The sequence below is a fragment of the Oncorhynchus mykiss genome, chromosome 24, assembly GCF_057628025.1.
Source record: "Oncorhynchus mykiss isolate SJ-2025 chromosome 24, ASM5762802v1, whole genome shotgun sequence".
In the NCBI taxonomy this organism is placed as follows: Eukaryota; Metazoa; Chordata; class Actinopteri; order Salmoniformes; family Salmonidae; genus Oncorhynchus; species Oncorhynchus mykiss.
The window spans coordinates 6,325,848-6,350,551 of record NC_143045.1 but is presented as its reverse complement, the minus strand read 5'-3'; the positions used below and the strand labels follow the sequence as shown (position 1 = coordinate 6,350,551).

Sequence of the window (24,704 nt, the reverse complement as noted above, 5' to 3'; positions counted from 1 at the left end):
ACAACCAAGACTCTTCCTAGAGCTGGCCGCCCGGCCAAATTGAGCAATCGGGGGAGAAGGGCCTTGGTCAGGGAGTTGTCCAAGAACACGATGGTCACTCTGACAGAGCTCCAGTGCCTCTGGATATGGGAGAACCTTCCAGAAGGACAAACATCTCTAGCACTCCACCAATCAGGCCTTTATGGTAGAGTGGACAGATAGAATCCACTCATCAGTAAAATGCACATGACAGCCCTCTTGGAGTTTGCTCCAAGGCACCTGAAGCTTCTCAGACCATGAGAAACAAGCTTCTCTGGTCTGTTGAAACCAAGATTTAACTCTTTGGCCTGAATGCCAAGCGTCATGTCTGGAGGAAACCTGGCACCATTCTGATGGTGAAGCATGGTGGTGGCAGAATCATGCTGTGTGGATGTGTTTCAGAGGCAGGGACTGGGAGACTAGTAAGGATCGAGGGAAAGATGAACGAAGCAAAGTACAGAGAGATCCTTAATGAAAACCTGCTTCAGAGCGCTGAGGACCTTAGGCTGGGGTGAAGGTTCACCATCCAACAGGACAACACCCTAAGCACAATGCAGGAGTGGCTTCAGGACAAGTCTCTGAATGTCTTTGAACGCGATCAAACATCTCTGGAGAGATCTGAAAAATAGCTGTGCAGCAACGCTCCACATCTAACCTGACAGACCTTGAGAGGATCTGCAGAGAAGATTGGGAGAAACTCTCCAAATACAGGTGTGCCATGCTTGTAGCGTCATACCCAAGAAGACGCAAGGCTGTAAATCACTGCCAAAAGTGAGTAAAGGGTCTGAATACTTATGTGAATGTGATATTTCAGTTTTTTGTTTGTAGTAAATTTGCCAAAATATCTAAACCTGTGTTTACTTGGTCAATATCTGGTGTTGTGTGTAGATTAATGACGAAAAAAAAGATTTTATCAATTTTAGAATAAGGCTGTAACGTTATAATATGTGGAAAAAGTCAAGGGGTCTGAATACAATGAATATAAGACACAGGTAAATCACATGTCTGACCTCACTGGGAATTTAAGACAATGTTCCACCTCTCTCCAAAAGTCATTTTAATACATGACTTCCAGCTTTAATCACAATTTGTATTAAGTCCATTGATATTGAGTTATATAGTGTAACGTATTTGATGCACCTTGACATTAAACCTAGTCCAAATGAGTACAACACAAAGAGGCATACTCATGATAATAGTCTTATTTATGGACTAAACGTCTGTGAACATGTCATTGATACTATTGCAAAGAAGAAGAATAAAGGAGAAGAAGAAACAGACTGATAAAAAGCGAGCATGGGAGATGATGTGTCGAGCGAAACCAGACTTTGTAAAAGACAGAGAGAATGAGAGGAACCTGCAGAGAGTTGCTACCAGGGGAGTAGTACAACTGTTCAACGCTGTGAGGAATCACCAGAAAATGGTGGATGAGAAGGTGAAGGAGGCGGGCGGCTCGGAGAGGAAGAAGGCCAAGGTCCTCTACTCTGTCTCCAAGAAAGACTTCATCAACGTGCTGCGGGGCACAGAGGGGGGCAGCGAGGTCGTCACCAAGACAGAGAGACAGACGACTGGCAGGGAGGCAGAAGAGAAGCCAGCTTGGAGCGTGCTGAGAGACGACTTCATGACAGGAGCCTCCATGAAGGACTGGGACAAGGAGAGCAACGAGGAGGGGGAAGAGGAGGAGGCACCAGGGGGTGCAGAGGACTACAACAGCGAGTCGGACTGAGCAGACAGGCCCATCTGTAGGCAGCCCTACCAGGCCCAAAGACCCCTCTTTTGAATTTTCTATATGGAACCAGGAGCTGAAGAAAGACTGTGGTCAAGGTCCTGTTCTGGCACACAATTATTTGCGGCAGGATCCCTAGTTTGTTTAATGCTGGTACTCTCTGGCTTGTAAATGTACCACTGAACATTTTTCTGTCCGAACTCTGTTGTATATATACCTTTTTTTTGTTGCATGTCCCTCAATAAAAAGCCAGTTCATAAAAAATTAAAAAATAAACTATTGCATTTTTAAAAGTGAAGAATTGTACATGGAATGTAATAGAAGGACTGTTTTTTTTATATATATTAATTGCAAATCTCATTAGCAACTTTAGCCATTTTGGAATTAGAAATGCATGTTGCCATGTCCAACGTGGGCCTACTTCAAAAGGAAAATATGATGCACATTTACTTCAAATGCAATTTTTTTTTGCAGGACAATTATTTGTGCGCCCTTTTTCAGACTCAGATATTCCAAGATCTCCAAACTGTTTTGTAGTCTACTCTAATAATGCTAAGCAATACCAGAGGCCTGAATATATGTTTTATCATAGCATTGAAGCGGTAACAAAAGGTAGCCTAAAACGAGAAGATATTCAACAAAACATAAATGGTTTATTTTTACGTTTTGTGAAAATGTGAATTAGAGAGTGAAACATTTGCGTTAGAGAATTAAACCTGTCAATTTAAAAGGAAATGCATTGAGATTATGTGACACTTAAAATATGAATTTGAGAATTTCACATGAATTTGGAAGGGTGTGAGCTGGATGAAGAAAATAACTGTTTGCATTGTTGTCCTAGTGACTATATTAATAAATTAAGAGTTTCTGATCATTTTTTCTTCTGAAGTTAACACTAAATAAAAATGTTTAGCCTTTTCACTTGTTATCAGTCATCCAAACCAACTATTTGTGTCTTTCGACACGCCTAAGCAAAGTTGTGCCTCCTTCGCAGGTTCCGTAATCAGGAAGTAACGCTTTGTTTACATCGTGGGCAAGTTAGGGGAAAATACCTCAAACCAGAGCTGTACAGTAGGTATTCTGTTGGATTTACATGCGTTACCAATATATGATCATGTTGATTGCACATAGATAGCAAATGAGTTTGTAACTTAGAAGAAAGCATTGCCCGCAGTATCAAGCACTAATTTAGCTAACGTTAGCTACAGTAGCTGGATGTTGTCCCCCAATGTACCAGGATCATTTAGCTAGCATGTTGTGTTCGTTTGTCAGTTCAGCTAGAGAACCTTGCCTAGGTTTTTGTATTAAGAGTAACATTTTAATTTCAGACATGGCCGACGACGTACTCTGCGTTCCTACACCTAGAGATGGTGTCCCATATTTACAGAGACCAAGCCTCAAGAGGGGAAATGGACAAGGTAACGTTAGGTTAAGCTCGTAACGTCACACAAGACATCCACCCGACATACACATGAACAATTGTTTGAAAGATTGGTCATCATCAAACGGTGTGTTTGTTGTATCCATTATTGTCACATCGAACTATTTATGTTTTCTTTCCACAAGATAGGGCCTCTTGTGTGTTCACTCTGGAAGGCATGGGCTTCAGAGTAGGACACGGGCTTAGAGAAAGGTAGGACAACAGTTTTCACTATTGCATATGCCCAGTTATACTTCAGTTTGACCTAAGTTCCACCTTTAAGTACTTTAGTATGAGTTTACCTGACTGAAATGTTGTTACCTAAATGGCATGCTCAATATACAGCACCAGTCAAAAGTTGGAACACACCTACTCATTCCAGGGTTTTTCTTTATTTTTGCTGTTTTCTACCATGCAGAATAATAGTGAAGACATCAAAACTATGAAAGAACACACATGGAATCAGGTAGTAACCAAAAAAGTGATTTTCATATTTATCCCATGTCGTTTCATTGGCTCTTTGTTGACTGTATATGCTAAAGCAACAACACATAGTTGTGGGCAAAATAACATATATTTTTTTGCCACTAGAGGGTAGTCTCTGCAAAATACTCTTCTGACAGCAAGCAGGTGAATTGTGTCAGTGCATTTTCCTTTGAAAAGAGAGCCCAGTTGAACATTATAGCAGTGATATCCAGCTCTCAAGTTGACTCTGTTATTATCTTGGGATATGATCTGTCTGCCCTACCCTGCATCAAAAGCAATACATTTAAGACCTGGATTGAAGATGATGTTTGTACAAAATTATACTTTAAAGGGGCACTCTGCAGTTGCTACATTTTTGTACTTGTGAATGATATGTACCTATTGATTATTTAAGAATATGATTTATAAATGCCTCAGTGCTTAGTTCAACTGTTGTACCCCTTACAGAACACAAAATATAAGATTATTTTACCCCAATGTTTGTAAATAAAGTAAACGTAAACAAACACTATATAGCCTTAACTTGGTTAAAAACTATAATTTGGTATGGTCAGTCCTTGCATCCATAGCTTTATCTATGATTTTCAGAGTGGTTCCATTTCTCCAGCCCATCCCGCAGCTTTTTACCAAAACGAGCTGAGAGTACACTTTGTTATTATTACAACTACTGATTGCCGCTTTAAAACACTATTTGATCTAGTTTGGTACTTCCTGAAAACAGGAAGTTACCTCATCTCTTACTGTTCCATGAGAATGTTTTATGGATTGAAATGCATAATTCTGTTCTGTTTACGATCAGTGCCTCAGGCTCTAGAAAGGCTCTGTGTTCAGCTTTCAACATTTCAAAGGGAGAGCCACCTACAGCCAAAACCTCTGTTTTGTATGAAATTGTGCTTACATTTTTTTTAGGCAAGTCAGTATAGAAAAATGATTTACTATGACAGCCTACCCCGGGCAAACCCTAACCCAGACGATGCTGGGCCAATTGTATGCTGCTATATGGGACGCCCAATCAAGGCCCGTTGTGATACAGCCTGGAATCGAACCAGAGTCTGTAGTGGCGCCTCTAGCAGTGCAGTGCCTTAGAACACTGCGCCACTCGGGAGCCCCAACAGGACATGATTGATCTATTTGGCACAAAACTTTGTGATGGTCAAAATGGCATATTGTTAAGTACAGAGCAACAGAATTAGCCTAGGTTAGATAAATCCTCTTCTAGTTTTTTACTTGTCCGGGGACTTTTAAGAGGAAGGAGGATGTATGTAGGCTATGTGACTGGAGTGTGTCCCAGATATCCATTCCCTTGTGATCTTGGCTTCATTCGTTTTGACATCAAGCAGAATATTTTACAGTACAAAGCCTTTAAATATTCAACATGGAAACCTCTCCCTACCTCTGATGATAGGTTTTATACCCTTTTCAAAGACCCTGTCCTCTTCCTGATTTTGACATATCAGTCAAGTCAGGTTTATTAGTGCTCTCTTAAAACCAGCTTTATTAGACTGACACATCTGTTATGTAATTCTCTGTAAGATTTTGGCTTTGGTTCACGTTACTTGGAAATGTCTTGCCTTGGCCTTTTTAAGGAAAGGCATTCTTAGGATAAAGGGATTTGTCAGTACCTCCAAAACCAAAACTTGTATTGCTCCCCTCAACATAGCCAAAGGTCGATCATTCCTTCACCTTAACGCGTCTTAAATCGCCGTATCCAAGCACATAGTTCCACCGCGCCACACCGGCGCCTTCGCTTAAACGCCTTTTTTTTCCCCCTTTGATGGAAAGAAACAAATACAGAATGCTTTGGCTTTAAACTAAGATACACAAAGGAGAACGTAGGGCAAGACTACCCGGCGTGAGCCATTCACCGGCTCTCTTTGTGGAGAACTTTTACTTTGCCACAGGGAGAAGTAAATAAATGCTCTGAGCCAGATCTCCAGCTGTCTCACTTCTCCTTTCTAAAGCCATAAAAAAAAAGAGAGGCTGGAGCGAGGCAGTGTCTACTCCTCCATTCTAAAGCAGAGAATTAACTATGACCAACTTCAAACGCCCCGTCTGGTCTGAATGTATGTTCAAGTCAACATCCTCCACAGTTCCACCTCTTCATTTCTTGTCCTTCCATTCCTTTATTTTCCGTCTGATGCAGTTCTGTTTTATTTTTTTTTGGGGGGGGGGGTTTCCCCAAGCATAACCACCTGTGCTGGAGCGCTTTCTTCCCTCAAATGTTTTTTTTTTCTTTTCTTTTCTTCCTGTGTTGTGTACTGTTTCTGTTTTATATTTCTACCATATAGAGTTGGTTGTAGTGAATGTATTTCTGTTTTTTTTTTTTTTTTTTTTTTTTCTTTCAGGAAACCGGTTCAAAGACCTATGCAATTTTTACTACCATGGTTGTTGTACTATGCGTACCTGTACTTTAATAGCTGTTATGGTCTTTAATTGTATGTTTTTTTCCCCTCCAAATAAAGATCATTTTTTGAACTCTTCAATATATTCGTCATGCCCACTGTGAAAGAAGTGGCACACTGTCTTGTGATGTAGAAGTTAGACTGATTCAACATGCAGAAAGATAGGAGGCTGGCAGTGAGCCGAGTGTAATACACAGTGACCCTCCATTGTCTGTATGGCTTTGTAATATTTTCAGAATTAACTTCTGTAATGTTTGCAACACTGATACCGAACTCTTCTTTTCTGACCATGAAAGGGAGTCATGAGAGAAGTGAAAGGAAAACATAAAAAAAGAAAGGGAAGATTATATGAATTGCTAAAAAATTAAAAAAATTTAAAAAAACATTGCGCGTGTAACATTTACACAAGTCAGAGGGACAGAGATGATCTGGCTGACAGCATAAGGATCCTCTTCTCCAAACTCCAGTAAAATGGAGCTGTGTGGCGTTCCCAGGCCTTCCCTGCATCGCAATGTAATCAATAAAGTTATACAAGAGGGGAAAAGGGGACTCTTTGGTTGTCCCACCACCCCTCCTGCACCCCCCCCAAGACCCAGCCTGTGGAAAACACTCTCCTCATCATTCTCCTTTTCTCCTTCCTTTCTCCTCCCCCTCCTTCATCAGTAACCTCTTCACACACACACACACACTCATTTATCATTCGAATTTGGATGATTTAATCTAAGTATGGGAACCGGAGCCCTGAAAACCGTGTGCAGCTGGGGAGTGAATGAGTGAACAACGTACTTCTGACACAAAAGCAGCCCCCCTTCCTACGCCCACTGCCCCATAGTTGCAGGCTTTACTGATTTGTGCTGCTGTCACAAGTTCTCTCAAGATTCCACTCTTTGCTCATGGCAAAAGAGAGATGCAGAGAATACTTTTTTTGTTGATGCTCATAGCTATGTTATTACACATCTCTCTGAATTCAGTGTATTTGTGTCTAATGATATTTCTTAGATTTTCTCTTCCAGTCACTATACTGACAGTAAAACAAGATGAGTTGCATCTTGATTCAATTAATCAACTGTAAATATTTAACAAATACTCATATCAAAATGTTGAAAGCTACATCAGAGAGGCTAATTTTGCAAGAGTAGTTTACGGTATGCAGAAAGATTTCTGTTCTTCAAACAGCTTAACTGTGTTATCCTGTTTGCAGCGTAGAGGGCTATATAACCCCCATCATTGCTCCAGGTTTACCTCAAACTGTTTGACATTTGCGCTCTCCAAATTACTTTCCACCCATTGTTTCTCCATTAAATCTTCCAGAAGGTTGGAATGAGAGAATGGGTGGTGGGTGAGTATGGGGTCCATATCTCCAGGAAAGTAACAATAACTTTTAATTTACCACTCTTTCCTCAAAAGGGAAGATATGACCATTTCTTTGTGGGTGAGAGAGGAAATCTAGCTACAATACCAGGACGTCTGGGGAACTTTTTTCTCTTTTGCCGTTAGTGAAAGGATTACATTTTTTTTTGTACGAGCTTGTGGCTAATCACTTCCCCCAGATAAAGCCCCTCTCTTGATTAATAGACAGGCAGAGGGGGGGGGGGGGTTACCTGAGAAAAGCTTCGGAAAAGGTTGTGCGGGCTGGGGTTAGTGTGGCAGTTCACTAATCAAAGGGTTCTGTTGCCGTTACAAAAACCTGCCCAGCCAAAGCCTGTGTTGTCAGACATCACTTCAGGCTATTCAAATGGGTAGATTGGTCTCTAGATTATTTGGGAATTACATTTCTAAATTCAGTTAAAACAGTATTAACCAATCCCAACACGGATCCCCCCCCCCCCCCCCCCCACAACAAATCTTGATCACCTGATGCATTTTGGGCCAACCAGTCACATGTAGGCTACTAAACCGACTCAAGCTAATGGGATTGTTTTGCCTTTACACAAGCTGAAAAGCTAATCGTGCCACTGCTAGGAATTGACAGAAAAAAGTTGTTTAGAATCACATTGTTTTCCTGAATCTTAGCTCTCGCACTATAAAGCTGTAGTCTTCGTCGTCATGAGCCACACGGGTTTGTTTACGTTGAACTGGGGTGGGGTCGCGTTCGAATCCCCCGGATTAAAGAGCACCTTTCTTTCAAATAAACCTTATAAGCGCCACTTTCTCAACTCCCGGACTGCAGTCACACACACACACACACACACACACCCTCCCTGACCTGACTCCGGTGCCAAGGTAATGCAGGCAGACCTTGTGGGTTTTGGGTTTCACAGAGCTCAGGGCTAACTTATTGGATTGTTTGGACAAATCAGACACTTTCCTTTGTCACACTTGTTTTCGTCCTTCAGGAAGACAATGCCCCAAATGCCAATGGCTAAGAAAGCTATGTCCAACTGGTATTTCATTAGAATGCCCATTTGGAACCTTCACAATTAGTTTAGCCTGCATGTATGCTGTGCTGTTGGGGAGGGGTGTCTCAAAGCATTTGCAATGGTGACTTTTGAGGTTTGCCATTACTGGCTTCGAGGAGGCTATGTTGTTAACTGTTCGTTAAACACAAAGGCTGACAACAAAACAAACGGTCTACCTCACCATTCCCCACCACAACCTAATGAATTGTCTAATCCTTGGGACCAAATCTATTTACTATACCTACATGACTAGATATAACATTCGTTAAAGCTCTTAGTGGTTGAGAGTAAATTAACAGCTACCTGGACTTTCTGCTTTTCATCCTCTACCTACTTGTCAACACGAATTGAATGTGAGATTGTGTTGTATGTACGTGTACATAGCATTTTAATCAATCACCTCACCAAACCTACATGTACATATTACCTCAATCAATCGCCCCAACTATCTGACTCGGTACCGGTACTCCTTGCATATGGGGCGGCAGGTAGCCTAGTGGTTAGATCGTTGGACTAGTAACCGAAAGGTTGCAAGATCAGATCCATAGCTGACAAGGTAAAAATCTGGCGTTCTGCCCCTGAACAACCCACTGTTCCTAGGCCGTCATTGAAAATAAGAATTTGTTCTTAACTGACTTACCTAGTTAAATAAAGGTAAAAAAAAAAAAATATTGTCTATAAATAGGCTCGTTATTTTATTGGGTCACTATTTTCTTATCTATTTGTTAATTTTGTTGTTTTTTTAACTGCATCGCTGGGAAAGGGCTCGTAAGTAAGCATTTCATGGGAAAGTCTACACTTGCTGTATTCGGCACATGTGAAAAATACAATTTGATTTGAAGTACTGTTAGTGTAATAGAATGTACAGGATGTATAGTATACTATATCTGGCCTCAGTGTGTCTGCAGCTTGAAAACATTCTATAGTGTCTTGTTAAATTCTCATTCTATTTGTTGCCTAACTTGCCAGTTCTGACCTACAGTATATTGATTTTCCACAGGCCATAGACACCATGGTTCACTGCGACAGGCCCTCACCAGAGTACTCACTGGGTCATGAGGGCTATGGGGGCACATGCTGCCCTCGGGATCAAACCTTTAGGCGGACAGATTAAAAAGGAGAGATTGGGTGGTTCTGCCCTCTCACCTTCCAAACCAGCTCATCATGACAGAAATGCAGGTGTGTGGGCTTGCTCAACCTTTAAAATCAACAGTTTGATTTAAATCACAAGAATAAATATTTGTGTATAACCACCAAATATGTCATTTTTTCTCTCTGCCTAATACAAAGTTATCGCACGGCTGTATGCATTTCATTTGCTTCAACATTGTCATTTGTGTTTTGTTTGCAGAGCAGCACAACAGACACCTTCCCTGTCTCTTCTCATCTCAGAACTGACACAGTCCTCAGTAGAAAGCCACATCCCCTAAACCCATAGAAGAGTTACTCTTGCTTATCCTTCAATGTTTACCTAATGAAATGTCGTGTCAGTGGTAATCCGGGCATTTGTGGCCAGTCGACCCCCATCGAGTCCTTCACAGCTGTCTCACCCTATGTCATCGCTGCTGGGATCCAATGGGCTAGCCCCCAAAAATAATGACCCCTTTGTCCAACCCCTTTACCTCCTCCTCTACCCCAACCCTCCCACCTCCACCCATTTGGCCTCTCCCCGGTCACAGAGCATTTGTTTGCCTGTCTTTGGCTCTAATGGATGCCTTATTGCCTTCCATCTCTCTCTGGCCTTGTACCTTTGCCCCTTTTGTGCGGGAGCACCACAGCACTTTTTTGTGTTTAATTGAATCAACAGAATAGCTGTTACAAGGAACGGAATGGCAGGGTGGGGGAAGTCCAAGGGTGGAGAAGAGGCCACCTGTGCGGTACCTGCTGAGCGTGCCTGATGGGTGTCAGGGCCTCTGCGTTGGGCTAAATTAAGCCTGTGTGTATTTTGCTAACTCTAATGGGACCCAGATGGATAGAGGAGGCTGACTGTTTTTCTAGTGTAGGGTGAGCAAGGAGAAAGATCCACTGGTGAACTCATTACCATGACCCGAGTAAGTTTTTTCCCCTCCTTCTGGCCACACTGATTAACCCTGGGTTATGAAGGTAAACATAGAAAATATGTGACCGAATTACGATCTGTATTTGTCATTAGGAGTAATTAAGGGATAGAATACAATCGAACAATCTGTTTTTGAGTGTTAATGGAAAGTTTTTCCTTTGTGAAAGCAGTATTACAACCCTTCAGTAGCAGCACTTCACATTATGCTTTGGGAAATTAAGCATATCATGACATACTCACCAACATGAAACAACATGAAATTTGTCCAATTTGTGCGGCTCCTATAAAAATATTTTTCCCATAGGGTCGGCCTTACTTGGCTTTAACAGTGAGGGGATACGGAACCAAACAACAATCTCAACAACAGTTGGCCAATAAAGCAACCTAAACAGACATCGACTCAAACAGACACGGCTGAGAGACCATAATACCATGATTTTCATGAAGGCCTGGCAGAAACCTGGAAGTTGGGAAATGGTTAGCCAGCTAGCGGCCTGTTGATGCCTAATCATCTCAACATGTTCTGACCCAGAGCCCATCTGCCTTACCTCTGCCTGGGGGGTAGCTGGAGGTTTGGGTGGAGCGCACACCTCCCCCACCTCCCTCCTTCCCATCCGCCTCTCTTTCCATACCCTCAGGATTCACAAATCAGCCCAGTAACCATATTATTTGTCAAGTGGCCTTAAGGAGGAACAAACAACAGAGCCTAAAGAGAGGGTGAGGTGTGGGACTGTTTTAGATTTTGGAGTTGTTCAAATGGTGACCTACGTAGTGCTGGGGGTAGAGCAACACAGGATTGTGGGGGAGGGGATCTGTCTCTTTTTCTAAGCATCCCCTCAGCCATACATTTTGTATATAGGCTTTTTTTAGAAATTGTTATTGCGGGAAAGTAATGCTGACGGAATACAAAACTGTGGTGCTCTGCGGAAAAGTACTAACAAGGAAATTCCCTCGGTCTGAGATGCAGATAAAGAAATATAACTCACTCTGTCTCTCTCACTAATGACTATAATAAATGGTCAAACGTCTTTATGAAAGAACAGTTTGTGTTCTCTCATGGCAGTGTGACATCTGATTCCTGCCCCAGCCCCCATGTGATTGTACCGATAACAGGGAACTCTGAAATGTCATATCACTCTAACCTGGTTTTCTCCCCCATCCATTTCCACTCTGAACCAGCCAAGCCATTTTGCTCCCCCGTGGAAGGACATTATATTCCAAAACAATACCAAGCACTAAGAGGTAGTTTTAGAAAAGCTTTACAATTGGGAGCGATGGGTGATGGGGACCGCACAAAAATGGTGTCCCTGCCGTTTAGGATTAACTTGCATATCTATATCTCATACATTCCATCGGTACATCCGGCATTCTTTCCGGTTGACTGACAGTAATAGTATTCCATTTCAAGACTCATACTAATACCTTATCACAACGGAAATTGATGAACATTTTATGGTAAACAAATCTTTGTAAACCATCTAATCCGTATTGATTATATTCCTACAAAAAAAGAGAGGAAAAATCCAAGACGCCCAACTAGCTACTTTTACAAAAAAAAAAAAAAAAAAACGGCATTTCATTTGATACAACCCCGTTTCCTTCAGAGGTGAATACAGGTAACTGCCAAAACAAAGGACAAACAAACATAAAATGTCTTAATAGGGCTTTAGGCCACCATGGGTCGCCAGAACAGCTTCAATGCGCCTTGGCATAGATTCTACAAGTGTCTGGAACTCTACTGGAGGGATGTGACGCCATTCTCAAACAAGGAAATAACATCACATGTTATTTTGTTGATGGTGGTGGAAAACGGTGTCTCAGGCGCCGCTCCAGAATCTCCCATAGGTGTCCAATTGGGTTGAGATCTGGTGACTAAACTGACACACACACACACACCCTTTAACCCCACTATGCTTCTTTGAGACCCCTCTTTCAAAGTCTCTGACATTTTTTCTTCTAGCCATGGAAGCCAAAATAATGGGCAACTGGGCATTTTTATGCATGACCCTAAGCATGATGGGATGTTAATCGCACCTCTCTGATTCAGAGGGGTTGGGTTAAATGCGGAAGACACATTTCGGTTGAATGCATATCAGTTGTGCAACTGACTAGGTACCAGGTACCCCCTTTCCCTAATTGACTCGGGAACCACACCTGTGTGGAAGCACCTGCTTTCAATGTACTTTGCATCCCTCAAGTACTCGAAGGGTTTCCTTTATTTTGACAGTTCCCTGTACATTTAGAGTCATTAACAACTTTTGTTCTTTACCATTTCTTTACAATTCTATACCATCTATTTCCCTCATTGAGCATGAGCCTCAGCACGGTACTGTAGCTGGATTATTTCCGTTAGAAGAGGAGCCCCTCTACAGAGCAGTGGTGGTGGAGGTGGACTCTTTGTTCACGTGACGGATAATCACAATCACTGTGCTCAGGCATGCACAGCCAGTCGCTCCTCAGCGGGCAGGTCAGCCCTAATTAGAGCAAGTCCTAAAGTTTGTTATGATTGGACGGCCGTGGTGAAAGCGAAGGAGCGGGATACTGAAAGAGAGGGGGAGGGGAGGGGAGGGGGAGGGGGCTTGTTCACTGCGAGCAGATGTTCAGCAGCATCCAAATAACTCCCGGGGCCTTCAGAAAATCCCTCACCGGCATAGCTGTGCAGCACCCTCGAGCCTCATTCAATGGGGTTTTGTACAGCAGGACGTGTTTTAAAAAAAACTTTCTTTCTCTCCCTCCCTCCCTCCACCCCTTCCTCCCCTCTCCCATCACATTTCCATGCTTTTGAATGGCCATTAAAGAGTGGCCATAAAGGGGGCCAGCAGGGGCAGCCTTTGAAAGCGTATCTGCCTGATGTGAGGTAAGATAGGGCCCCCGGCAGGGAGCGGGACAGAGCGGACGGCGTGTGGAACACAAGGGCCTTCCTGTGGGTTCAGCGCTGGAAAATAGAAAACAGGCCCTCTGAGAAATGAAGAAAAGCACCGTCTCCCCTCTCATATCCAAAGATTAAAATAAAAGATTTTTCCACTCTCACCTCCATTCTCCCATGAGTAAGGGGTTTGTGGCTAGGTTGTTGCAGCTGGTGTATGTCAACATATTAAAGCCAAGGCTCAAATGATATACTGACTCCTCAGAGTAAATGAAAATGTCCACAAAAATGAAGAGGTCAGGTCAGTATTGTCACTAAATGATTTTCAGTGATCTAAAAAGCATCACTTGATTAAAACGTTGCTCTAAATGCTCTGAAATCATACTCTATTAGATATTTATACATTTTCCTGCCATTACTGCAGATTGTGTGTTTGTTCCAATGCGTTGTGGGAAAGTGTTTCATGCCCTTTCTGGTCCTTTTGCTATACTAGGCCTTTAACAACCGAGCTGACCCCTTGGATCGAGTTGCCAAGTACATGCCATTTGGACCCCTCACCATGACCTGCCATTCCCTAATGCTCTTTCAAAAACTTCACTTTTGTGAAGAGAGCATGCTGAGTAGTTTAAGGCCCAAATGCCTCATGTGGTTTTGCAATTATATCTGGCTAAACAAATCCAGTGAGAAGGACCATCAGAAATCAATCTTCCTCCATCCTCCCTTGTGCTTTATCTCATTGCCTGCACTGGATGGCACATCCTCTAACAACAAACCAGAGTGATTCTTGATAACTCATCCATAACCCCTGGGCAAACTTTGGAGTATTGCCAAACGTTCATTATCTTGTATATGGTTGTGGTTTTCTGGAGACCCGATCTGTCGGTCGAGCCGTTTGTTTGTGTCGGGGTAACCAGACTCCTCTCTGCTCCAGGGCTGTGGCTGATTAAAGTACCCCCCCCCCCCCCCCCCCCCCCCCCCACCGACCCATATCCCCTCAGCCTGTTCAGTGTTATACACTCTCATGCTCACAAACATAGACACAAACACACACCAACACCTTGGCAAGAGAGGTTGTGGTGGGGAGGGTTTTTACCTGTCATTCTGTCCTGACAGAGTGAATACCTCCCCTCGGGATGAGAGGTTGTTTTGGCTTGTCTTAAGTAGAGGTGTATCACCTGCTATTGGCATCCCCTCAGGATCTCTCTGGCAGTTAACACTATCCACGGTTAACGCTGTGCACTACTCTCTTACAGAAGAATATAGGTCTTTAGACACACCGCTAACATTACAATCTATAAAATACTACAGTTGGTTATCATCAAATCTTTGGCATAGCCATTTACAGTATTTTTACCAAATCCGACATAGAAACCACTGTTCACTCACAGCATTATGCTACAGTATTTTAACTATCGCTTTGGCTACCTGAGCACAAGCTGGCTCTCCGGTGTTCAGGCACAGATCTATGGTGTCAAACAGTGGACATCAGTGTGTGTGACACGTTATAACACGCAGTGGGGTTCATCACCTGCAAATGAAATCCCAACAGATTTGCATTGAAGAGGACAAACAAACGGGGCGACCCGCTGTCACAGGGCTGTGTGCAAATGGCCCAGAGCCGAAGATCATGGGAGCTAGCCTGAAAGAGTAGGCTACAGGTGGTACGCCTCTGATTCCAGGCCCAGACTGTTGTTGTTTGTCTCATTAGCAATGAAGTAGGACTATGACTTGAAATAGGCCTCACAGACCAATATGAAGGAGACACATCAAAATGCCTAGGGACGCACTAGACAGAGCTGCCAGAGTATAGAACTGGTTGAGGGACTGTCATGTCCAACATACTTGGTACAGAATATTCAAGATTTCCAGAAACATACTTAAGTAATAAGGCCCGAGGGGGTATGGTATATGGCCAATATACCACGGCTAAGGGCTGTTCTTATGCACGACGCACCGCAGAGTGGTGTATTGGCTATATACTATACCCCCTCAGGCCTTATTGCATAAGTATGTTCCTGGAAATCTTGAATATTCTGTACCAATTAAGTTGGACATGACAGTCCCTCAGTCAATATACCCCGACTAATGGCTGTATCCAGGCACTCCGTGGTGCGTTGTGCCTAAGAACAGCCCTTAGCCATGGTATATTGGCTATATACCAGAAATCCCAGAGGTGACATTTTACTATTATAAACTGGTTAACAACATAATGACAACAGTAAACAAGTAGCTTTGCGTCATACCTGTGATATATTTAAGCAATAAGGACCGAGGGGTTGTGGTATATGGTCAATACACCACAGCTAAGGGCTGTTCTTAAGCATGATGCAATGTGGAGTGCCTAGATATAGCCTTTAGCCGTGGTATATTGCTGTGGTATAACATGGCTTTCAGCCAATCAGCATTCAGGGTTTGAACCACCCAGTTTAAAATGTCTGATATACCACGGCTGTCAGCCAATCAACATCCATGACCCAAACTTCCCAGTTTATAAAGAGGAAAAACCTGGCCATTTTGCATCACAACTGTGGAAATTCTTTTTTAGAGTAGATGAATCATGTGTATTGGTGGGTATTACACTTGAAATATGTTTTATTTAACCTTTATCTAACTAGGCAAGTCAGTGAAGAACACGTTCTTATTTACAATGACGGCCAAACCCTAATCACATCCCACAGGTATGCTCTCTCTCTCACACACACTCACACACACACACACACACACACCACCATCAGAAGAGTTTTGGGACTGGGCTCTTCAGTGCCTCCTGACACTCTTCCCCCTAAAACAATCACACCTTACCCCCAATACCCCTCCCCCAGTCCCTTCCAGTCAAACCACTCCCCTTCACATCTTCAATGGGGGAGGAAGGCATTGTTAGCCCAAAAACATCTTACTCATTATGCACTAAAGCCCTATTAACCAAGCTGACCTAAAAGAGACAAGGATGCACATCCACCTCTTCTCCCTGCCTTCTCTTCCTAGCCACACAAAACTCACCCACTCCCCCTGCTTTTGGACAACATTGCATCAAACATAGAAGCCCTTAATGCTCCGCTTAAACTCACAGATTGATGTTTACCACACTCGAATGGTCTTTAGACCAGACGGTTTGGAGGTCTTGTCTGTGAGGTGTTTGCATTTGTCATGGTCCACATTTGTCATGACATTTGTCTTGGTCCACACAATCTATTCTACAGCTAGCACAGTGGTCAGGGCTGTTCCCTCAGGGCTGTTCCTATGTTTTTTGGTCCTCCTCCTTTTAATGGAAACCAGAGTCATGGGTTATTTCACTGTGATTATAGAACAGCAACTTCATTTCTGAACGGTTAAAATATTGCAGAATCACAATTTTCGTCCGTTTCCTATTCTTTGCATTTGGCTCCCGAATTTGAAAACAGTCGTTCTTCTTCGTCTTACCACTTTAATAAAGCATTACATTAAATTATTGTAATGAGGTTTGATTTCTTAATTGTTGTGACATTCATTTTCAGTTTTTACAATTGATACTGGGGGGGGGGGGGGGGGGGGGGGGTGGATAGAGGAGCCTGTTTTGAACTCTGCTATAGTTTCCTTCATCTCACAAAGAGGACCTTTGATTAAAATGTGCTGCTGTTTCGAGAGGGCACAAACCATTGAGCTTTGGGCATAACCAGAACAAAGCTTTTCTTTCGGCATTGTCCTGTGCTCAAGTTATGTTACTGAAAGACCTTAAGTGCATGGACATAAGACCTAAGTCAGCTTGTTCACAAGTGCCCTTGTGTCTCCAAAAGCCCCTTTGGCCTAACTTAACCCTCTGTCTACCCCCTATTCCTCCTCCTCAGTCTGTTCTCCTTTCCCTCAACAAGGTGCGATGCTCATTATAGAAAAAGGGGACCATAATGTGAACTAACAAGTTGTCACTGACTACATACTGAGAGAGATTGGGACAATGGGATAAGACTGCAATTGATAGAATCCTGCAACAGTTTCTTAGTGTTGAACATCCAAGATCGCATACTATGTGTCTGCCAAACATCCCCAGGACCATCTCGACTCACGCTGCGTCTGGTAGGTTTTTAGTCTGCCGTCCCTGACCGCGCTACCTCTAAACCAACGTCCCCAATGCTGGCTGCATGTGTGACTACGTCCCCCCTGCCTGCCTTCCATCACCTCCAGGCATCATTGGCTTTAATGTCTGTATCTCTGGCCTGGGGGTGAAAACATTCAACACCTTCCACCTCTGAAATCAAAGGCCTTTCTCCAGGAGGCCTGTCGTCTCTGTATGTTTGAGCTCCAGTGGCTGATGCTACTGGTGGGCTCTGCCTGGTCTAGCCAACACTCGTTTATCTGACCAGGACCATAACTCCCCCGTGATCATGACATCAAGGTACTTCAAGATCCTCCTCCATATGGACACACACTCACAACGGGTTTGATGTTTTAATTTGGTGAGCCTTGAGGATGAAACTATATATTGATATGTAGTATGAGATTTCCATAAGTTAATCATGTGGGCTACAGACTCCACAATTGAGAAGGTTTGTGACTATAGCATGGGGCTCCTGAGTGGCGCAGGGGTCTAAGGCACTGCATCTCAGTGCAAGAGGCGTTATTAAAGTCCCTGGTTTGAATCCAGGCTGTATCACATCCGGCCGTGATTGGGAGTTTCATAGGGCGGTGCACAATTGGCCCAGCTTCGTCCGGGTTTGGCCGGGGTAGGCTGTCATTTTAAATAAGAATTTGTTCTTAACTGACTTGCCTAGTTAAATAACGGTTTAAAAAGCATTGCCATGCTGGCCAATGTGGCCATGCATTTGAATGAGCATGTTATGGACACAACTTGTGTTGGATTCATTACATGTGTTCTTGGATGGTGTGCAGAATGATGATATTTTACATGAGGTTCTGTTGCTCATTGCAATGCACTGACATTGGTTTGAATTGCTACATTTCTATTGCATCCTATCATCTGCTCATTTACAATTTATATGAGGAGAAAAGCGCACCAACTTCATCATCTTGTCCAATTTGACCGTTAATAATTATGTGCTTCTGGCTTCATCAAACTGCAACATATATCTGGCGTCTTCACTCAAATTCCAAACGTATTCACTCAAAATCCAAAATGGATTGTACGGGAGAAATGTTATGTTGTCCAATATTGATGTTCATCAAAATGTTATTTGTTGTTGTGATGTGCTGTTTTGCCTGACTGGTATGCATCCAACTACTCGGCTGCACGGTGGGCCATGCAGAGGGATGCGAGTTGGTGCGGGGGTGTGGCTATCGTATACAGTGTAGCGTTAAAACCACACGTGGACCAACAGTTTGCAGTTCGTACAGGAAACTTTGAAAAGTTTGACAACTGGAGCTAACATACTTCCCCGTGTGTCCAAGATGGAACCCCATCTCAAGAAAATGCCATACGCGCTTAATACATTTCTTGATTTGGAAGAGGTTATGTGCAAGGTAATTTTTATGATTTTTATACCATTAAAAATAGCTACTTAGCTAGCAAGTCTATGTTGCACAAATCAACGGATGCCTTTTAAATTCTCAAAATCCTGCATTCTATATCCATAATTAGTTCAACTTGCCAACCAGTCGATTTCGAATGAATACCGGTAGTGAGTGAATTTGCAATGCTGCATTTTGGAACTGCAATATGGAGCCATTTGTTTTCATTTTGCAAGTTCAGTCCTCAGCTAGTGGTGTGGTACATTTTGGGTTCGTGATATCATGATGTTAGCTAGCTATGTTAGACGCAAATTGTCTGCCATATTTTCTAACTTAAAAATCAATGCATATAGTCGTGCAACTGCTAGTGACGCTGAGAAATTGCATCTTGTCATTAATTGACGTGCGTAAAGAACTTGTTTCACTAGAAATGACTCAACTATTGTTGGTTAACGTGTTAACACTAGCTCGATTGCTCTTCAACTAAACATTCGTTTCCAACATACAATTGAAGCTTTCAGTGCACAAGCTAAACGTGGAGTACCGATTTTATCCATGTGTAGATTAACCAACGTGCATTTCAATTAGTTTTTGTGCGCGCTTCAAAATGGTATTCGCTAGCTATAGTAACGATATTCTGCTAACTGAATCCAAGCAACTAGCTAGAGGTAAAAGCAAAACCGAGAAGTTGCATTAGCCTAAGTCACCCACAGTAGCCTTTCTTGCACATTTAACAATTGGCCATTTGCGAAGTAAATCTTACAGCACCTAACTAGATGGTCGACTGAGTTGAACTATGCTGTTTCTTTGGGCATTTGAAAGTATAATCCTTGCAAAGTTTAACATGCTAATGTTAGGCCTTTGGACAGAATAGAACAGTCTCAGTTGATTGACTGTGCTAAGTTTCCCTTGGTTTTTGCTATTTCCTGTCATTGTTTTTATGTAGAAGTGGGTCCTCCAGATGAAGTTAACATGAGATGCTGTTCTTGGCTTAACATGGTTTGTTGTCTAAAGAAAACTAGTCATCTTTTTGTTTTGAAAATGTAGATGCATAAGTTGTTTTTTTTCCTCCCCTTTTTCTTACTGTCTATTCAGCAGCTTCTGAGCCTGGACCTCCGGGATGCATCCAAGCAGTCAACATTCCCAGTGAGACCTGTTGGTTACAATAAGCCCTGGACCCCATGTTCCCTCTCTGCATCTAGCTCTGCCCTCTCTACTCACTCCACAGAAAGTGCAACCATGACCTCCAGCCACTGGGGGCAGAACACAGAGGCCTCACTCCCATCAAGATTGAAGATGTCATTCTGGGCTGAGCGCTCGGTCAGCATGGTGGAGCCCAGCACGTGCACCCTGGGCTGGGCCTCTACAGAGCCTAAACAGCCCCCAGCCTCCCCTACTGGTGGCCCTGTCTCTGGGTCTCCCACCTCCTCACGCTATAAGACTGAACTCTGCCGCACCTTTGCTGAGAGTGGCATCTGTAAGTATGGGGGGAAGTGCCAGTTTGCCCACGGCTTTGATGAGATGCGTGACCTCAACAGACACCCCAGGTACAAGACGGAGCCTTGTCGCACCTTCCACACCATTGGCTTCTGTCCTTACGGCATCCGCTGCCACTTTGTTCATAACAATGAGGACGACCTGGGCCCTGGTCCTGCCAGACCTGGGCCTGGTCCTCAAACCCCCCGAACTAGACGACCCCCTCTACTTAGGCAGAGCTTCAGCTTCGGAGGCTTCCCCTCCACCCCTCCACAGCCCCTGGAGCACTCCCTCCCCCACCCCTTCCTCCTTGTGCCTTCAGTCTCCCCTCCCACCTCAGCTGACATAACCGACCTGCTCTCCCACGCCTTCTCTGAGGTGGGCTGTGTCTTTGAGCCGGCCCATGAACTCCAGTCTCAGTTTCTTCCCTCTCCTGACTCAGGCTGTTCCCTCTGTGGGCTGTCCCCTGTGCCTTCCCCCTCCCAGAACCCCTGTACCTTATCAGAGGGCTGCAGCCTGCAGCAGAGCCAGAGTCCCCCCTGTGGGCCTGCTCTCAGGGCCAGGAGCCTCTCCTATACCTCCCTGTCTGACCACGAGGGTGGGTGTGGCAGCTCAGCCAGCAGCCTCAGTGGGTCTGACTCCTCTGGTCCAGATGGGTCTGGTCGGCGGCTGCCTATCTTCAGCCAGCTCTCAGTGCCTGACGAGGGCTTCAGCAGCGAGTTCTGCAGCGGCACTAGCTTTTTCCTCTAGGTAGGACTTGCGTTTTTTTTTTTTTTAAGAACCATGACTGCATACTATTGTGTACCTAATGTATTTTTACGGGCAGATGCTTGACGCAGAAATGTGCTTCAGTTAAGCTCAAGTGAAATTAAGCTGTACAATTTTGAGGTACAAGTTGACAACAAGGCAAGGTGCATTGCACTGACTATTTTGGAGAGAGAAAAAATAGTGTAATCATTGTTATTGCCCCAGGAAATCCTCCATTCCTGCCACCTGCAGTTGTAAGAAGTGAACTAGTCATGTAAATGACCGTTTGAGAAGCAATTAATGAATCTTAGAATGTTAAAGAGGAAAAAAAAAAGCCAAAGACAAGGACACAATGCATCTCTGCCAAGTTAGATTTACCCCTATGAATGTTGGTTGACTATTGTGATATTTGTTTCTTTATTGTACACTGTTCTGACTGGGCTTAAGAAATGGACCTTTCCAAAAACCCACCTTCGTTTTTTTTAATGACTTCAGTGCCTGTAAACTTTTATAGTTTTTTTTTTTTTTCTTTTTATGTTGTTGAAAACTGCAATTTTCATTGTTAGTTGCAGGGGGACCTTGGATTTTTTTTTTCTTCTCTTTTAGATCAAAGCTTAAATTGGTTTCCTAACTTTACTTAGCAAGGTGGCTTGTGGGAATGAATAATTGTTTCCTCACTTGTTTCTGTAATCTCTGCAAATGTTTGAAGTTGTATGTAGACGTTCTGAAGACGCACCGAGAGTGTATGTCCCTTGTGTGGTAGACTCTGCACGTAATCCCCGATGAGCAGAAAAATACATGTGCATGGCAAAGTGATATGATTCAACTGGGTTGCCGTTGGAATCCGATTCTATTGCGTTGGACCTAAACGGCACCTGGTTCAGTAGATTGAATCGTAGTGTCTTTCTAGAAGTCCTTGGGGAGATCTAATGGTAGATGGTTTGTATCTGAGATGTTTTGGTAGTTGGTTCTGAGAGTGGGTGCTTTTTTCTTTTTTTGCATTCCATTGTATTTAAATACCTTTTTGACCAACATGTTTCAAGCTTGTTTAGTGATAATGGAGAATCTTTAGTAAATTAAGTTTAATTTATTTTAATGTATTTATAGAACTTTTGGAGTTTGTATTAAGTTTAATATATTTTTGTTGTTGTACTGGAAATAAACTTTTTTTAAACATTGTTTAATCTTACATTAATTGTATTTCCTCTGCCTTCAAGGTGGTTGGGGGAATCTGCCCACAATGGTGGCATCTGTGAAATGCAGCACTACATTTACAAAGACTGAATTTGTCATGGAGCCGTCGTTGTTTTTGCATAATATCGACCAAATTCCCAAATGAACATCAGCCTCTTCAAATTCTGCTGAGTCGCACCAAATAACTTGTGTATAGCACACTGAGAAACTTTTGGTTTGTTTGCCGACAGCATCATGTCGCGCTAACCTAGTTGCTACACTGATTTTCTATGGAACTTTTGTTTCAATGTAAAATAGCTCAATAGAAACACGACCCACAGATTAATCTGTTGGCTACTGTAACTGGACTACTCTTCTATAGTTAGTCCTTTTGTTATTCAGAGTGTGTGGGGAGTTCTGTGTGTGTATAGGGTGGGGGGTGGCCAAGCGGATCAGATTTCATATGGAGATAAGATGGCTTTTGTTTCATCCCTAATCTTTACACCCCTCTGCTCACTCCCTTGCATAGCAACAAAACTGAATGCCTTCAGATGACAGCTGACGCCTGGCCAAACCACTGCTGTGGCGTTTGCGGGGCTGCTATTTTTAAAGATGACAAAAAGCTAATAGTTGCTCAATGTGAAACAGAGTGACACACACTCTTTACTTGAGTTACTCTAGGAGCAGTTAGGCTTCCTTTTCACAATGACTTTAAATGACCATGTCGAATGATATCCAATAAGTGTTCCCCAACTTTAATAGGTTGATCAGTTGCCCTCTATCTCCAGTGAGCTTCATGGGTCATCGCAACGACAAAAAAGAATCGGAGCACAATTAAAAAGTATTTAAAAGTCAACCCACAGCACCGTTAGTGGTTCGCGGTTCAGTAATGAGAAACTGATAGTTCATCATTCCCTTGTCAGCGTGACAATGGGATGGGGTGGCTTCCATTGAGGAAGGCGTAGCCGGGAATGGGTTAAAAATGTTGCCTGTTCTCCATTGTTGGACGGGGGATTCTCCCACGTCGAGCCCAGTGAGTTTGTACAAAGACGGGCGCATTCTCACACAGCCGCGGATCATCTGGTGGACGGAGCAGATGGCTACGTTCACGGGTAACCACGGGTCAAACATATGCTCCTGGATAGAAAGGAATATATTTTAGAGGGAGGGAGGAGAGGTTAATGTGTCCATGCCTCTCAGCACTAGGTAGGGTGGGGGGAAAAAGTCCTAAACATGAATTAATACAGAAAGTTTTCCAGTGGCTCACCCCGAAAGGCCTGGTGTATCCTTGTGGATGCTGCTGTTTTTTTTTGTTGTTGCTGGGAAAAGTTATTTTCTGTTACTGCTACTTTACTTGTGGTGTTTCATTGCGGGAAAAGCCTCCTGGTCACAATAGCTTGTAACGTTACTCGGCACCCTATTGACGTGCTCAGAAAGTGAGCTGAAACGTCTGCATAGTTCCAAGCCATGGAAGCGCTTCACCTGTTATATTTTTACTCAAGACTATTTTCCACTGTTCTCAGCATGTCTGTGTTATTTTTAGTGCTGCATTGATATTGATTACTACATTGTTGAGTTCGGAGCTTGCAAGAAAGGCATTTCACTGTACTTTTTCAAATGTATTTTATTCTTCTTTGCACATAAAATAGCAGTAAGGATGTTCGCCACCAGAGGTCAGTAAAAGGCTTGTTTAGTCTGATCTACACTGCTACTGATTCTGCTGTGCCTTGGGCCTTGAAGAGAAAATCAACTGCATCTAGGGGTCAGCATTTACATGTTCACCAATGCAAAGCATACACTTACTGTTGTGTATATATAATTGATATATGATAATTTGCTCACGGCTGGTCGTGGTTCAGTGAACTTTACATGCCCACATAGGTATGTTTTTGATTTATGGGGATTTTTGCACATGGATAGTATTTCTGTTATCTCTTGATCTGTTTATGGCACATTCTGAAATTATTTAAATATCTAAAAGGGAATTATTTTAGTAAAGCATGTTGAAAGAATATATAATGTTGAAATTACTCACAACCCAACACTTTTGTACGTGCTCTCTAGAGTCGCACAGTTCCCCTTTATAACAGTACATACGCTCCACCAATGGAATTCACCTTTGGGTAAAGCACGACTGGTACTAAAGCAACACCCGGACTCTGACTTTTAGCCATATATGTATTTTTTGCTACTTCCTGTCACTTCCCATCACATGATTGGTCAGTATGGTGGCGGTTAATGATCCTCTGAGCCCTGTCCAGTTGGTGCCAGCCTGGTGCTCACAGACCCCATTGCCTTAGTTTCACTTCCTCTTCCTGCTCTGCTCACTTCCCCTCACGGACACGCACCACAGGCTCACAAAAGAGGAAGTGGCCTAGGTCATCGCCATAGCTCAGCCAAAGATGGTGGAAAAATGAAGATAGTTCACTCAGGTCGTATCCCTGCAAAAAAATGTCAGTTCCTGTCTTCTTAAAGGGTGTCTCTCCCATAGAC

General features: G+C 43.2%; 2 protein-coding genes and 1 long non-coding RNA gene across 9 annotated transcripts; all 3 read left to right on the top strand.

Annotated features, from left to right (window-relative positions):
* Positions 1 to 1,099: 1,099 nt before the first annotated feature.
* LOC110503446 (RRP15-like protein) lies at positions 1,100 to 2,578 on the top strand. The gene has a single exon (XM_036961775.2). It carries the CDS (start codon positions 1,247 to 1,249, stop codon positions 1,742 to 1,744), a length of 498 nt encoding a protein of 165 aa, XP_036817670.1. The 5' UTR covers positions 1,100 to 1,246; the 3' UTR covers positions 1,745 to 2,578.
* A 123-nt stretch (positions 2,579 to 2,701) lies between these two features.
* LOC110503578 (uncharacterized) lies at positions 2,702 to 11,567 on the top strand. 5 transcript variants are annotated; one of them, XR_016491294.1, is made up of 6 exons: positions 2,702 to 2,815; positions 3,073 to 3,162; positions 3,311 to 3,377; positions 3,583 to 3,630; positions 9,452 to 9,630; positions 9,803 to 11,567. It is a non-coding gene; the product is annotated as an uncharacterized LOC110503578 (long non-coding RNA). The 5 variants fall into 5 exon arrangements; XR_016491296.1 differs by having other exon boundaries at positions 2,724 to 2,819; XR_016491295.1 differs by lacking the exons at positions 9,452 to 9,630; positions 9,803 to 11,567 and having other exon boundaries at positions 3,315 to 3,377; positions 3,583 to 6,133.
* A 7,059-nt stretch (positions 11,568 to 18,626) lies between these two features.
* On the top strand, positions 18,627 to 22,217 carry LOC110503577 (mRNA decay activator protein ZFP36L1-like). 3 transcript variants are annotated; one of them, XM_021581978.3, is made up of 2 exons: positions 18,627 to 18,827; positions 19,914 to 22,217. In XM_021581978.3, the coding sequence occupies exons 1-2, from the start codon at positions 18,756 to 18,758 to the stop codon at positions 21,039 to 21,041; spliced, it is 1,200 nt and encodes a 399-aa protein (XP_021437653.1). In that variant the 5' UTR covers positions 18,627 to 18,755; the 3' UTR covers positions 21,042 to 22,217. The 3 variants fall into 3 exon arrangements, with proteins under 3 accessions (XP_021437653.1, XP_021437652.1, XP_021437657.1); XM_021581977.3 differs by having other exon boundaries at positions 18,649 to 18,827; positions 19,911 to 22,217; XM_021581982.3 differs by lacking the exon at positions 18,627 to 18,827 and adding an exon at positions 18,985 to 19,085.
* The last annotated feature ends 2,487 nt before the right edge of the window (positions 22,218 to 24,704 follow it).